This window comes from Pomacea canaliculata, linkage group LG4 (assembly GCF_003073045.1).
Source record: "Pomacea canaliculata isolate SZHN2017 linkage group LG4, ASM307304v1, whole genome shotgun sequence".
NCBI classification, from domain to species: Eukaryota; Metazoa; Mollusca; class Gastropoda; order Architaenioglossa; family Ampullariidae; genus Pomacea; species Pomacea canaliculata.
The window spans coordinates 13,984,888-14,001,178 of NC_037593.1; the positions used below are offsets into that span (position 1 = coordinate 13,984,888).

The following is a 16,291-nucleotide window of genomic DNA, read 5'->3' on the forward strand; positions in this document are numbered from 1 at the left end:
AACTCAGCCGACTAAGTTTTTAAAATGCACCAAATTTGAATAGTTTCAAGAACTTTATAAATAACAGTCCAAAATTTGTAGAACTAGTTTACAGTTTTCTCTAGCCTGTATGTGTTGGTGTTAATGGTTATAAGGTGCATTGATGCCTTGAAGCAGACCTGGGCAAATGCCGGTGACCGGCCCGCCCGCCGGTATATATTTTATACTATATATACAGTATTGGGTAAAACTGAGTTAACTATATTAGTCCGGCCCTCTAAAACCTACCCATTTCTCATGCGGCCCCTTGGGAAAATTAATTGCCCACCCCTGCTTGAAGAATGTGTGCTCACACACCTATAAGTATGTGTGTGTTGTAATGTAAACCACCTGCAGGGGTGGGAAAGGGTTATCCGAACCCTGATCTGCAGCATGAAAAATTAGGAGTACACTAGCAATAATTAAGTAAGCAAAAACAATCTATGAAGTATGTAGTATCGAATGCAAATGATTTTGTTGGCAGATGTATGCTGCTTATATACCTCATTTTAAAATGTAATCAAATATCAAAACTTAACAATTGTATCAATAATATCAACAATTATTTAAATCTTTTCAGTGCACACAGATCTGCACACGAATAAGGTCCATAAGCTAATAACATTTTTCACATGCACATACCCACTTTTAAGCATACTAATCTAAAATGGCAGTAAAGATTTGTATGCACACTCACACAAACATCCATATACATGAGAACAAATAAGTGTATGTGAAAACAGAATCAATTTAGTGTAACTTTTTCAAAAAACAAGCATAAATTTACATTTCATGTTGTAGCCAGCAAAATAGCTGAAGTGTTCAGAAACTAAAAAATGTATACAACAGTATTATGCATCTTGAATTACTTAATAATTTCATTTACATTCAAAATATTGATGGGATTTTAATCAAAGCATGTGAGACTGTTCAAGTATAGTGTTGATGAGTGCTCAGATTCATTATTCTGTATAATTTAGAAACACCAAACATAAAGATATTTAAATATATATACTGCCACAAACTGATTTAAAAAAATTGAATTAAGTGTTCGAGGTACTTTCTGAAAAAAAAACAAATAGGAATGTGTGTGTGTGCATGCACCAGCATATGTCTGTGTGAGATTCATTTATGCATGCTTGCATATTCCTGCTTTTTAAAAAAATTTTAGGTCTTAAGAACATGTTCTTTGTATTTTAAAACAGTACAAGTCAAACATGTGTACAGGCAAATCACAATTTTACACAAAGGGTGTGTTCTAGAAAAACCTGTATGGATTTAACAAATTGTGTAATGCAAAAAGGCTTACATCATTATTATGTACAGTGGCCTCCTAACTGATAGCCATGATTTACCCTTTGATCTATTCCTTGTGTTTGAAATCACATAATTATGGGAAACAGCAACACAGTTAATATAAATAAATATTGTTCATATTCCCTTTTGTGGTGAATATATAACCGCTTGCAAATGCAGCCATCTATAATGAGGATCTCTGCAACATGCATGACTCAGTGCTATAAATGCCCAGATCAGCCCTGATTTCTATGAGAATGGGTTTATCCAGCATCACATGAAATATTTATTAATTAAATGCTGAAAGCATGAATATCAAATCAAAAGATCAGAATGCATGTCATATGTGACCTGATAGTAATGTCTATGAAACAAAGCTAGCAAAGCTTGAAAATATCCAACATAAATGACTAATCGAACGGTTCTCAACTTGTGGGCGTGCCCCCCTAGGGGGGCGCGACGTGCTTACAAGGGGGGCACGAAGGTGGTCATTTTTTAAAAGTTTCTTATACCAGTATTAGTGAAATTAGCTTACATTAGCTTATTAAGGGGGGCGCGCGGATGTTCCTTTGTTCGTCAGGGGGACGTCACAAGTGAAAGGTTGAGAACCGCTGGACTAATCAAAAAGATTATAGTTCAACAGTGATCTTTATCATATAATTATGGATGTGTATCAGTGATACAAGACTATAATATATAGTGTAATCACATGATCAAAGATCAGTCACTGTTCAATCACATTACAGTATATGCAATCACGAGTAGATGGGTAAAGAGTTAGGCGTTTGCTGCATGTTGGTAGACATGCAGGTGCATTTACAAGCACACACACACAAAACGTGTAAATGTAAATGCAATTACATTCCACTGAAATGTGTGTCCACTTGTCTTTACACTAACTGAATTGTTTACCCCTCATTTAATGAGCATTTAACTTTTAGCAACAAGGATCATGTCTTCAACTTTAATAAATAACAGAATCACAGAAATTTTACAATATGATGGGTGCTTCCTGAGAAAGCAAATGACCAACACCTGAAAGTTTCATCATGACACAGCCAACAAAATCTTTTAATCACAAGCTACTGTTGTGATGCCTATAGAGGCTTCGTATCTATTAACAAGCCGTTTGATTTGTTCAACAGAATAATGAATATACTTCAAAAGGAAGACAGATCATCCAAGGCATTAGTAAAACTGATAAGACCAGACAAAGTTTCAATGTGTAGTTTCTTCTCTAATGTGTTGTAGAAGAACTCAGGTGCCTGCAAAAGAAATATAGGACATATTGCCAGGTAAATTTGATAAATATTTATATCAATGTGTACACGTGAAGTTATAGATTAAGTACTGAGTTTACATTTAATTGGTACTTTTTTTCTGCATGCACAATGCACAGAAGCCATATATTAATCCATACGTCCATAGCTATTCATAATATAAGTTCGAAAGAGACTAAAAGAATGGAGGAAGATGAGATTAATTAGAGAATAAAGGATGAGTATTGGAGATTTGGAGCAAGACATACATAAACTAATGATTAAATGAATGAAAATCTTAGTGGCAAGCCAGCAGATACATTTATCAATTTGGAAGACGCAGTTGTTTTATTCCATTAAAATACTTTAATATACAATGGATAACTATAGATTTAAGATAGCTACATATTTAAGATTAAGTTTACTACTTGACATAAATCTTAATTCTCATCAAAAGAATGGTTTCAAGTTTTGTGGATGAGCCATATGATGATTCTATGAATACTATGTCAAAAATTAATGCATAGGAAGATAAATAGCAAGAATATGACAATGAGCTGTAAAAACTGAGCTAACCTCTTGTCGAAGGTTGTGTAGGAAAACAATTTCTTTTCCTGTTAAAAACTCCAGTTCTGTGCTGTAAGTGAAGAAAAATCTTTTAATGCTCATTATAAGACTAATTTGAAAATATTGGGGTTTTTTTAAAATAAAAACTCACAACTATGTGTAACACTTAATAAAACAAGGTAGGAAATTATTATTAAAAAAAAAAATGTGAAGTTGGGTCATGTTCAACTTAGACAGCTGAATATTAGTGGTAATTACAAATAAATCTGTTGAGTATAGTACTCAAGATCAGAACTCAGCAGTGCACCTTTACTCTAATTAACTATTTTTGGTAATACTTGAGCCATCAATTAAAATGCTAGTCACAGATTAAGGAATTCTTGCATATACTTTTACATTTACCCATTCAGGTCATGTCGTTTTAACCAAGCTTGCACATCATTTCTGTTCCAGGAATTGATTTTATTTATTATATTTGAATACAGGTCCTTCGCTGGCTTTGACAGTGACCTGTGTAGCGACAGTGGAGATGAACTTTCCTTCAAGAAGAAATAAAAGATATGCAAATCTGTAAGTAAAGTTCTATATGTATAAGAATTGGAGGAGTTGTTTTGAACGAAAGAGGAAATGAAGGAATGAAGAAGATGAGAAGAGTTACAAAATGAAGCAATAAAGAGGGTACTTGATTTGATACTTTTATACTAATTTGTAATGTCTCATAAAAAATGTTTTAACATTTTCACACTCTTTGTGCCTTATAAAAGAGTTTTCATTTTGAAATACACTTTTTTTGACATTTAAACTGCATTCAGTACTGATGTCTGCATGAGACACTGTATTTATCCATTTGAGAAGGATGCCATGAATTATACAATAAATGTGTCGAGTTCCTCTGGTCAAAATGAAACTGACCCATTCATTTAAAATGTTGTCAACACATCATGTAACTATTAAATGACTCCACTAGCTGACATACAATAAACCATTTACATTACGTTAACTGTTCAAATGTCAAGGCAATGATTTAACCATATTCTACTACAACCACATACTCACCAAATCAGCAGACATTTCAGGTGATAGTTGCTTAAACGATTCAGGCTCTTCTGTAACATTTCCTACATGCTTTTGAACAGCTTTAATAAGTTGTTCTAAGCGAGATTCAAATGAATATTTTCCACTGAAGTCATAAAACAGTTTGGCGCCCAAGATCATGCCAAGCCAGCCATCTGGCTTATAGCTTCTTTCCATTATGAGGGGAATGATACGCTTATGTTTTTGGAATGCATATTCTGCTTCTGAAATGGGACAAAAGCAGGATATTTTGTAAAGATCTTTAGATTTCTGACATTAATCTGCCTGCTGAAATATAAAAATCAAAAGTGGGTGATACTGTAAAAATATAGAGTGCTGATCATGATTAGATTATGCAGATAAACTTGAAAACACTGTGAGTTCTGTCCTGAAAAATATCATGAGTTATATAAAATCGTGTCTGAGAAAAAGTGAATAAAAGTCAGGATTAAGAACTGGACCCACCAGCTCGACAGTTGGGACTATCTTTATATTTCTGTGACATGCAGCAGACAATGACAAATGCCTTCTCCACTGCCTCTGCCATAGCCTGAAGAGTGGATCCACCCATGTCATCAATATCCATCCAGACTTTAATCCCCTGATAAGATAAACAGATTTTTACAGAATGGAGTCTTGTTGGTTACTGAATTAGATGGTGAATTTATACTATGGGGTTAAGTACAGATAACAAACCAAAGGAAAAGCAGAAAAAAACCATTACACATGATCTGAACCCAAAACTTTTCAATCCTTACAGTACTAGTGACAAGCAGTAATTTTAACACTACACTACACAAGCACTCCTAAACAAAATGACAAGAGGTGCCATTCTTTAGCTCATTCAATATGGATAAATCCATGCAAGTAAGCTGTAGCTATGAATATCATGTATCTCCAGGTGGAAAGCGTATGGAAGAGTTAAAAGTTTGTTTTTTACTCCTCATGTGTATTTTTTTCTCTGTTTTTCACTATGCATCCATACACTCTCTGTTTTTGTCTCTCTTAAACCATTTGGATGATTCAATATTCAATAATGAATCTGGTCACCATGGCAAACCACACTCACATGTGATCGAAGATGATCGCGTATTTGTTTAACAGTTTCTTGGTCTGCCCACTGGTATGAAATCATCACATGACTTTGAGGATCAAGTGTGTTGCCGACAGGTGTCATATCCAAGTGTTGCCAAATCACTGTCAGTTGTTGATGCTTTCTGCATGAACTCCTTGCCTGGTCAGTAAATATTTAGACACCACAACATTTACAAAACATCATGTTTTCAAAGGAAAAAGTCACATACTGTGGTAACGTTAGTAATCGTAATGTGAGTAATGCTCCTCTGAAGAACTGGTGCAATGCACTGGTGATCTCAAGTTTGATCTCATATACGTCAGAGAAGATTTAATGAAGTAAATATTTATCCAATTTAATTTCATTTACTTGCATAGATTTTTGCTTTTTGAATGTGTCACAACAAACGTTGAATCCAATATTAACCAACATCTATAACAAAGTGTGTTACACACATATGTTGTACTATATCTTGTCATTTATATAATATTATAACAGAACTATTATGTAAAATATTTTACTCTTGCTATACCAAATAGTATTTTTCACCTGTTCTTGTTTGTCTCTATACTTGTCTGTCTCTTATCCATTCTTATCCTCTGTATCTCTCTCTAACACACACACACTAATGCATACACACAGAAATAAGATTACACTTCCACCACATACATATTATATACAAGCAAACATATACATGAGCACTTGTAAACAAATATTCACTTCTCCCATAAATAATATAAATACTATTTATTTACATAGTGCTTTACCCCACCATCAAAGGCATGCTCAAAGCACTGTACAAAACAAAATCACAGCTGGTCTTAAAAGTAAAGAATTGATTGTGCATACACACACATGTGTAAAAATAGATGTAAAATACAAATGTAGAGTTACTGTATATATGACTGCATGAAATATCTCAGATTGTCTCACCAATGCAAGCATGGTTTTCATCTTTTACCAGCTCATGACGAACTTGCCACAGAATTCCTCGACAAGCTTTCTGACAGGTCTTGGAATTAGCGCCTTCCTTATAAAGGGTGACTACTTCATCAACAAGGTCCTTTTCTTTCATTATCTCAGAGATGTTCTCCTTGTCAAAACTCAGGACCCATATTGCCTCATAGCTGACTTGAAAATAAGAGACACAACTGAATTAGATAGTTAAGATAATCATCAAAAGCACTAAATATAAATTATTTTTCTAGTATTTTCTCACGTCTTATAGCTTTCTTACTTTAATTCATTCACTCTTTCACTCTTAATGTCATTTAATTTACTCCTTTGATCATGTATATATTTATACACTTATCAAATGCTTCTTTAATGCTTGATGCTTTTAAAACATAATAATTGGACATGAAAAATATTACTTCTTAAAGTAAACTTGTACATTTCAGCAATAATTTGCTTTTTAAAATTGATCTGTTGGATATGTTCACATTCACTGAAATTTCCCTGCCAAACATCCCAGGCCCACATCTTAATTTTAAATGCATGTCTTTTGTATCTGCTTCATATTTCTTCAAATTATTGAGGGCTCTCATCCCTCTTCATCTGTGTCTTATAAAGCTCCAATTTGCTGACTATGCATGTAATTTCAAATCATGCACTTACTTTCTTGTTCATTTTGATAAGCTGATTTGAGGCCTTGAGTCAGCAAAGGAAGTGCACCCTCTTTCACTAGAAGCCTCTTGTTGGCATCATTTCTTGCCAGCTGTCTTATAGCTGAGAGAAACAAAAAATTACTTCTTCTAGAAACAAAGTATTGTTGGAATTATTTACATTTCCAGGGGAGATAAGTAGAGCCCCATCCCCACCAATCTCAACTAAAGGGACATAATGAAGATAATAAATGTTTTTGAAAATATTTCTACTCCAGCCCTCAAACCATCTCTCTCCAAAAATACAATTGTACTCATGTACCTGCATCCATGCACACCCACATTTTTGTAACACAGTACATAAAACTCTTATAATCTTTTAGCACAACAAATGATGCAGGCTTAAAAATATTTCAAAATGAAAAAGCTTAAATTACTTTTAACAATCTCAGACACGCTCCATCCATCATGCCTTCGAATATTGCTGACAAAAGCATTTTTCAGCCTCTTAAGAAGGAACTGTACAAGGTCTGGTGAAGTGGCAAGCTGATCTGCCTCAGCCTCTGTGGCAATGTCCGCAATAGCAGCAACAGCAGAAAGCCTAGACATACACATACACAAAACTCTGGTTATTCCCATAAACATGAACCATACATAAACTGGACTGCAGGCCGTCTGCTGACTGCCGAGACAAACCCATACCTACTCACACAGTATAGTGGGCTGTCTACAGAATGCTTAATGTGGTACAGCAGTCTTAGCCTTTCTGAGCTCATATTACTTTTTATGCACCAATATTAAACATATGTTAGATATGTACTACAACATTATTTTAATTTTTAAACATTTTAAGCTGAAAACTGTTTTCACTTGAATCTGTCTGAAGTGGAGTTGAGATACGGCAGGAGTACTTCTGAAGCATGCAACTTTTGCAATTTGGACACATTTTCTGGATACATGGCCATGTTGTGGATTGATCCCAGTGACCACGGAAGAAGACTCTGAATTTCTACTTTCTGTACAAAATAAAAGGGATATTTGTCACAAATACAATTTAATGTTTTTTGTAGGCCACTCCCCTCCACCAACTTGGAAAATGGCAAAACTGGCAAACTTGATAAAAAAGTTAAATGATTATAAGTTAAATACAGCATAGTTACTTTTTCATCAAACAGTAACACTGACATCTGTTTTCCAATGTTTGTTATTTATCAACATGTTATATATACTTACTATCAAAGTACCCTCCACATGGGGCTGGTACCATTCCTTTAGCTTCTGTAACAAAACTGACACAAACTGTTCCTGATCTCGAGCCACAAAAGAAACCTCTGGACAACAATCCATGAAGTTGAACACAGTCGTAAAGGCATTATTCAATGGATTCCACCACTCAGAAATAATGGTACTATCTTCAGCAGCATATCTTCTCCACTGAAGCCCCTCTCCAACTACATCACACAGCACCTGCACTGACCCCGAGTCTGCTAGAAGCTGGCCAGCTCTGCGTCTTCTAGCTGTTGTGATACTGACATCAGGATTCTTAAGCTGAAAATACGACTGCCTTATGCTTAAAAGTTGATTTCTAAATTCTTGAGTGTAATGTCCTTCATCATCAAATTTTATGATGGAAGATGTTTTATTGTAATTTTCAAGAAAACTTAGATCCATATGAGCTTCTTGATCATGGCCTGTGGTATATTTCTGCTCTTTCACGTCTTTCGTTTCTGCATTTTCTGCTTGTTTGTTCATGATAATAGATGCTGGTTTATTCCCTAAATCTGCAACAAAATTAAAAAAGTAAAACAGTAACAATCAGCCTAGCATTAAGGAGATCGAGGGATTCAGAGAAAAAAAAAATTGACAAATGAAACATTTTCTAAAATGACAAATTCTCTTTAATAAATAATGTTATTTTCTAAATTAGCAACATAAATCATAACTACTAAAACAAACAATATAAGCTTTTTGTAAGTGTAACTATTAAGCACTGCTTATATTGTAGCTCTTTATTTTATTTTAATGGAATTTGTTTCTGTAAATTTTATTCTTTCTTTTCTCCAAATTTGTAGCTGAAACTGTTAAGTATTGCTTAAACAGTAGCTCTTTATTGTATGTTAATGGCATTTGTTTTTGAATATTTTATTCTTTCTTCCCTCCAGATATGTAAAGGAAATTAGACAAAATGATTTATAATTTTGCCTAACAGGTAATGAATAAAAAAGCCCAGCAAAAGCAAAAAGTACAGATGTAGACCATTACCAGTTTCAGATATTGCAGATATCATGTCAGTACCAAACTGTTCCACTGTGTTAGCTACATAATTTTCTGGTCTGGCAGCAGCAGAAATAACTGGAGATACTGAAGCCACACTCACAGAAGTTGCAGCAGTCTCACTGCTTTGGGATTCCTTTTCTCTTTTGGACATTAAGCTTCCATCGTGAGTCTGAAGGGAACTTCCTTCCAACCTCTGTATTTTAGGAAGAGCTATGTCTGACCCATTACCACTAAAAGTTTTAGGGTAAAAACCATTGTTAATTTGAGTAGTCATTTGATGATTGTTAGACAACTTTCCATTTTCATTATTCAAAGTCAGTTTGCAGTTATGCTCTGTTAGTTTCTAAAGGAGAGAAAAAAAACACATCATTACTCTTATAAGCATTTCAATTATTGGTTTAAGTTCAAATTCTTATTCTTAATATTTCAACACATTTAGTTAGATACTATTTTTATAATGTAGACATATAAAACATCAATTTTGTATGCATGAGAAAGGAGTGATGTAGGAATATAGAACATCAATTTCGTATCCATGAGAAAGGAATAAAAGATGTCACAAACTACCATAGCTTATTCTTAAACTATTTGTAACATGCATCTACATGCTGATGAGTTAACTGATTGATGAGTTAAATGAGTTTAGCTGTCTTGTATTTTTCAGGTAAACATTTTCTCTGAATACCTGGCTGAATAAAACTGGGGGCAGTGAGACATGTTGGCAGTTCTGGTTTTGTCCCAGTGGTTGTTGAACAGCTGGTCCCCCACTGTGTTTCTTTGCTCGAAGACTTTGTAGCCCTGACCACGTTTTGTGCACATTGGCTGCCATCAAACCTGAAAGAGTACAAACAAACCATAAAAATGTCTGAATGATAAAATATGCATACACATCAATTTAAATGCAGAAAAGATGGTGGCTATACATTTTCTAATGTAATACGTTTATTGGTGTAGGCAGTACAGTCGAGTGCCACGTGCGCAGAAAATTACCTACCAGAGGTCATTTGTGCCAGCAGCAATCATCATCCTGAATAAAAGGCACAAGGACTTGTAGGCCTCTCATATGATCCTATTTTTGGAGAAATTATATCATCTAGTTCAGGAAACTTTCTTCGCAGGGAAGCTACGATCAAATGTTCATGGTTTACTTTCATCGCCACTCATATGTTAGAAAGATCGACAGTGCCTCATTGATCCAGAGATGGCAAACGTTGAGGAATTGTATGAAGTTCATGCATATGTGTGAGAGGGTATAGGTGTGTGTGCATGTTCAATGTTGTTATGTCGGTGTGTATATGTTTTATATATATATATATACTGTTATTTTCACATGTATACATTATTTTGAGAGCAAAAGAAAACTTTCTGTCCTGAATTATGCCTGTACAGACAATATTGATTGATTGATACCGTACATTGTCAAAAACAACTATATATGTGCATTTTTCATGAGTGGTAAACTTAGTGCTTGGGAAAAAACAAAATAAATGCCAATCGATCCTACAATATTCATCAATATAAAATATCAAAATTAAGATATAATTTAACAGCGTGAGTTTAAAATGTACGCAAACAAAATAAAAACAGAAGCATTAGGTTTTGAATATAAGTTATTGGGAAAGGTTTGTTTTTTACTTTTTTAAATGTAGAAGTCGTGATCTTTATTTAAATTAGATTTGAGATATAAAAATTATATGCACCTTTACCAAAAACCAAATATGACCAATAATTTGTAACATGCACGCACGCACGCATGCACACACACGTGTACACGGTCTACTCCGACCTCAACAAGAAAACAAGGACGGCGCCCTTTTTGTAACCATCTGACGTCTTTACGCACTATATTCATCAACAAGAACGTCATGCACAATAGTCATATTATTACTTAATCTACGTTTAACTGTTTGAAGTCTTTAAAATGTAACTCTATTTTCACAATAAAGTGCAAGAAATATTAAATGTAACATACGCAGGAGTTGTTTACATGGTACGGTGCATGGAAACGAGACGTTCAAGGGAAACTACTATTAAATAAGAAGGGAGATAAGTCAGTAAACATTTCAACATTTTATTCCTAAACAAACTTTCTGTTTTAATTTTCATTGTCAGATAGTTAAATCAGAACATTATAGTGTTTATTTAATGTCATTAGGGAGCGATAGTCTTGAAAAAAGTCTTCCATCTATCCATAATAACACATTCATGGTTTATGAAAAGTTGATGCTCGCAAGGGCATTCACTCCACTCGAAGCTTCGTCATGATCCCCCTTTACTGTCGTAGTAGTGTCTGCACATTTTTAGAAATGTTGAAATCGTACAAATAATTCATACTAGAACATCATAATGAAAAACAAGCTCTTTGATACTGTAAAGTAAATGGTAGTTATTTGTTATTAGTTACTCCATTATTCCTGCCTTATAAGGAGTTGATAATTTTTAATTAATTAAAGTTCCTCGCTGTTTAACTTGAAAATTTTCGACCAGACACGTACGTACAGTACTAAGCTAGATGTGGCTATAGTTAGATCGACTGCTTTTGCTACTTTATTTACTTGTTTAATTAACTAATTATTTTATATTTTGCATAGTTATTGGGTTTTTTTTCCTTATGAGATGATTTATAATTTTCCAGTATCGGGTCGCATGCTATTCTTTGAAGCTGTTTTCAATGAAAGATTAACGAGGCCGCGGTGACTCACCGGATCGCAATCACGAAATCATACCTCACAAATGAAAACCACCATCACTGGAACTGGTAAAACTTTCTAATTTATCGAAGACAGCGTTCTGCAAGAAATCGATTACTCTCTGCGAAATTGGTTTTCTCTCGAGTCGTTTTCATATGCGCGCATTTCTCTCCCAGCCTCTCCCTCATCAGGCGCAAGCATTGTACATTATTCCCCATCACTATTTAGGGCACTAAATAGATGCTTTCGCATTCGTCAGCTTGTTTGTCGTGGTCTCGTGGACGTTGCGAGCTGTGTTGTACCAAAATTCACAATTATATTTAACATCGAAGACCGATTTGTCACCGTAGAAGCACGTACAACTGAACAGAGCTCCTGCAGGCCTATCATCACCCTTATTGTCTTGATCTGTATAATATGACCGATGATGCATTGCTTATGTCTTAGATGTTGTCGTCAAAGCCGTGAGTGAGAAGAACCGCAGGAGTACCCAGGCTTTCTGCATGCTCGCTGGCTGGTGATAAGTGCGTAAGGAGACGTACGTATCTTTATCTTGTTGAAGCCTTCTGGCTGTTTGCGTTCTTATATACGTATATGTATACATACGCAACATCAACACGTTGACTGCTTCATTTGCATCTGTCATTTTGCATTGTTGCATGTTTCACCGACCCTTCTACCAATTTGTACCATAAACAATGTAAATAAATAAACAGTAGAAATAACGTAAAACAGAAACGGTACATAAACTAGAAAAGAAATAAAATTGATTAAAAAAAAGTGCAAGGAAAGGTTTACAGAAAGAAAGAAAAAAGAAACTTTACCTTTTATGCGTCATTTTCTTTGCTAGGCATTTTTTATAGTCTCTTTTAAAAAAAAAGATTTTTCAGGGAAATCGGGTAGAGGTAGAGGTTGACACGACACCGCTATTCGCTGATGTTTTTGAACGGAACGCTGAAGTGGTGTAGGAAAAATCCTCTGGCCATTTTTGATGATGACCGTGGTTATCAGGATGGCAGGTGCAGAGAAGAACTCGAGGTGTTGACAAAGAAGAGGCTATGATGAAATAAAACGACAATGAATTGTTTCAGAGGATTGGATTTCACCAAATCAGAAAAGAGCATTACCCCAGATTCAGACAAATGATTTATTAGGCCGAGAGTTTTACAGTTATAAGAAAAATATAACACCCAATGTTCCAAAATGAAGTTATCCTGTTACGAACACAGGCACGAATTTCCTGCAGCTCGGGGCTAGGTTGTTTTATTCACATGAGCATCAGCTAGTCACGTGAGGTACAGGTAATGGGGTGTGTGAGAGAAGGAAAGAAAGGAATGGGAATGGAAACAGAAGAAAACAGATTGCGTGTCAGCTTTAAGAATTCGCATCAAGCTTTCCACAAAAAGAACATGTTTATTGGCATATAAGTAGCAAACTCAAATTACAATAACGTTCTTGCAAGCTGTTCGCAAAGATTTATTTTGATGTCAAGCAGCTGTCTTCAAACAGCTCACAGTCTGGAAGTTTTCTCCTCGCTGACGTGTTTATTTTTGGCCGGGTAGTTATACTCGGGAAGGTTAATTAATTTCTCTTTTTTTGCGTGTGTGGTGGAGGGAAAGTGAGGGAAGGGAATGAATCAGACGGAGATCCGTGAAGACCCAATGTTGGGCCCACAACAGCCGAGCTGCATGCGTCGTTTCGAAATGGCTGCAGCAGAGGGTTGGCGGCACGCTGCGGTCCGTCCAGCCTCAACATGGAAGCTGGTTAGCAAGTCAAACAGACCAGTCAGGTCGAGGAAAGTCGGGATGCAAGGGTGATATCCGATAGCATCGTGAAAAGATCAGGCGTGTTCTGACAAATTGCACCATAAAAATATGGGCCTTCGTCATCCCTGGGCCAACAAAACTGCCGCCGGGACGAGGGACCGCCCCACAGGGGGACTGGGGACAAAGCAGGGAGGGGGACTGGAGGCGTTTTGAGAAAAGAGGGTGATGGGGGAGGTGATCATACCCCGCTACATCACTGGACTAGTCATTCAGCGGGTCTTCTCTTGGATGGAGGCCTTTCCATCTCCTCTTCCCCATTCAAACGCTGATCGATACGTTTACTCGGATGCGTGTTCGGTACGTGTTCGGTGTCAATGGCTGCTGCTAGCTAAGACTAGAAATCCCGACAGTTCTGAAAATTCTATGCTTATTGGATCCGTATCTCTGCTGGAAACCTTTAGATCGCGACATGGTGGTTATGTCATTGATTCTGTGTGTGTGTGCGCGCGTGCGTACGTGCGGTGTTGATTTTGAAAACTCTTTCTATATTTCCTCCATCATTAATACATTTTCTGATGTTTTTGTTGTTTTGTTTGAAGTTGTGTGATCTCCCTTTTATGTCATTCGAAATCCAATATCATAATCTCACCTATTTTTATTGTAAGTTATATAATACAAAAAAATTAATGAACAAGATTCTCGATTTCAACTCCCCTTTTATCTGGCATTTCCTTCCTTTGACTGGATGCAATTGTCACTTATTTATTTATATTTCATGCATGTGTGCCAACCATGTTTGTACGAGTCGTGTTTGTACCCCAGCAACAAGCTGTCATCCATCTTCAGTCCACAAACGTTTTGACAAACGTGCTGTTCGTTCTAATTCTGTCTTCCATTTCTTCTGTCTGGTTCTTCCACTTCTCTGCTCAAACACCGCTACTGAAGTGGACCCAGCAGCATTCAACGATGGAGCATCGTGGCTAGCCGAGACCCAATCAATCAATTTTAGAGTATGAGTCATCCACTGCGGCAGATTAGCCGGGTCAGGAAAGGTCGAGACACATCATTCCGCACGTTGCTGCAAGTGCGGGATGCGAGCTTCTTTGCAGTCATCAGACCTGTAGGATCTTGACATCAAACTCCTCAGCTTTTCACAACAGCCAGAACGAAAACAAATTTATTTACGCCTGTATGCCTATTCCCATATTTGTTGTTTATTAAATACCAGAATTTATGAATTGGTTTAGCATTATATTTTCTGTTTTAGTTTTGTTTTAGCTTTATGGAAAAATATGACATGAATACATTTTTTAATTTGTAATGCTCGCATACATGAATCTCAAGAAGCACACGACAAACCAGTCTCTTCGGACAAATATTTATTCAAGATCAACATCATAAATAAACTTACTAAAATTAGAATTAAAATCTACAGCTGTGAACATCTAGCGCACATGAAAAAGCACCTCAGGGCTGGGGTACAGGGTGTCCAGTGGGAAAAAAAACAACAACCAACCAACCAATAAAGGATACATCTATATATCCGAACCAAATTATACACATCGCTTAATCAGGCCTGAGCAAAAAACATGGAACATCGCATCGCTTTGTTCTGGAGACAAATTGAATCGGTCATCTACGTACAGAATATACAATCAACTCTAGATGACAGGGACTATAATCAACTTATACATCCGGCAGTAACCATGGAAACATGGCAAGCTACGGCTCGCAGGGAAAGACAACTGTTTGGAAACGAAAATGTACATTCTTTGCGTAGACTAGCTTGTGGCAAGGAAAACAATCAATCAATCAAAATAAACAACTTGAATACAGAATGGTCAACGATGCAACGATCCTTTCTGGGACTAACGAGGCCAGAAATATTTAAGCAGCAAGTAAAGTGTACACCAAATTGTAATTCTCACAGCCGTGAAGCAGAGTCGGGAAGGACACGAAACCTGTTCTTTCTGTGCATTGATAGATCACGAGAGTTAAAAACAAAAAAGTCAACAGAGGTGCATCCCTTAATTATAAATTATGAATTAAAAAAACAAGTGTCAACAAAGCAATATTCCTTCATTGATAAATCACAGGATTAATAGCAAATGAAATTTCTAAATATTAACATCTTTGGAAGAAATTTCATCTAAAAGCGATAATCTAGAGAATTCGTTTTTATTCCATGAATATCACAAGTCCTGGGTTTCAAATAAAAATTGTCTTAGTTACCCTGTATTGTTTCCAGAATGTTTTCAATTATCTCTGTTTAGTTTCTAATTGAACATAATACCATCAGCTCTACAAAAAATATAAAATAAAGAAGTTTCTTTTTTTCTTTCTTGAAATTCCAAAGTCTGCAAAAATCTTAGCTCTTTTATGTTTCATGACATTGCTGACAAACAGTTTGTTTTATATAATTTTTAACCCTTCTTGTTGCTTTGTCATAGTGCTGTGTTTGGTGTAATGAACCGTCTGAACATTAATTACAAATATTTACTATTGACAAATGTGCTTTTACTAGGTAAAATTTTATCTGAAACTAAAATCAAAAGTAAATTTCTAATTTTGACACACATTGAAAAGTTTCGTTACGGAAGAGTATGCGGACAAGAAAAGAGTTGTTACAATACTCTTTAGGTCATTATGCCATGGCTTTAAGAAC

The 16,291-nt window shown here is 35.7% G+C and overlaps 1 protein-coding gene and 1 long non-coding RNA gene across 2 annotated transcripts; one reads left to right on the plus strand and one right to left on the minus strand.

The window, feature by feature from the left end:
- Nucleotides 1–748: 748 nt before the first annotated feature.
- On the minus strand, nt 749–10,920 carry LOC112561555. The gene is made up of 14 exons (XM_025234113.1): nt 9,856–10,920; nt 9,156–9,513; nt 8,127–8,674; nt 7,764–7,909; nt 7,331–7,494; nt 6,907–7,017; nt 6,223–6,420; nt 5,663–5,673; nt 5,284–5,448; nt 4,680–4,815; nt 4,197–4,438; nt 3,543–3,679; nt 3,150–3,210; nt 749–2,579 (listed from the first exon to the last, which is right to left on the minus strand). The coding sequence occupies exons 1-14, from the start codon at nt 9,997–9,999 to the stop codon at nt 2,475–2,477; spliced, it is 2,526 nt and encodes an 841-aa protein (XP_025089898.1). The 5' UTR covers nt 10,000–10,920; the 3' UTR covers nt 749–2,474.
- Nucleotides 10,921–11,808: 888 nt separating this feature from the next.
- On the plus strand, nt 11,809–14,784 carry LOC112562812. The gene is made up of 3 exons (XR_003098930.1): nt 11,809–11,928; nt 12,308–12,398; nt 14,572–14,784. It is a non-coding gene; the product is annotated as an uncharacterized LOC112562812 (long non-coding RNA).
- The last annotated feature ends 1,507 nt before the right edge of the window (nt 14,785–16,291 follow it).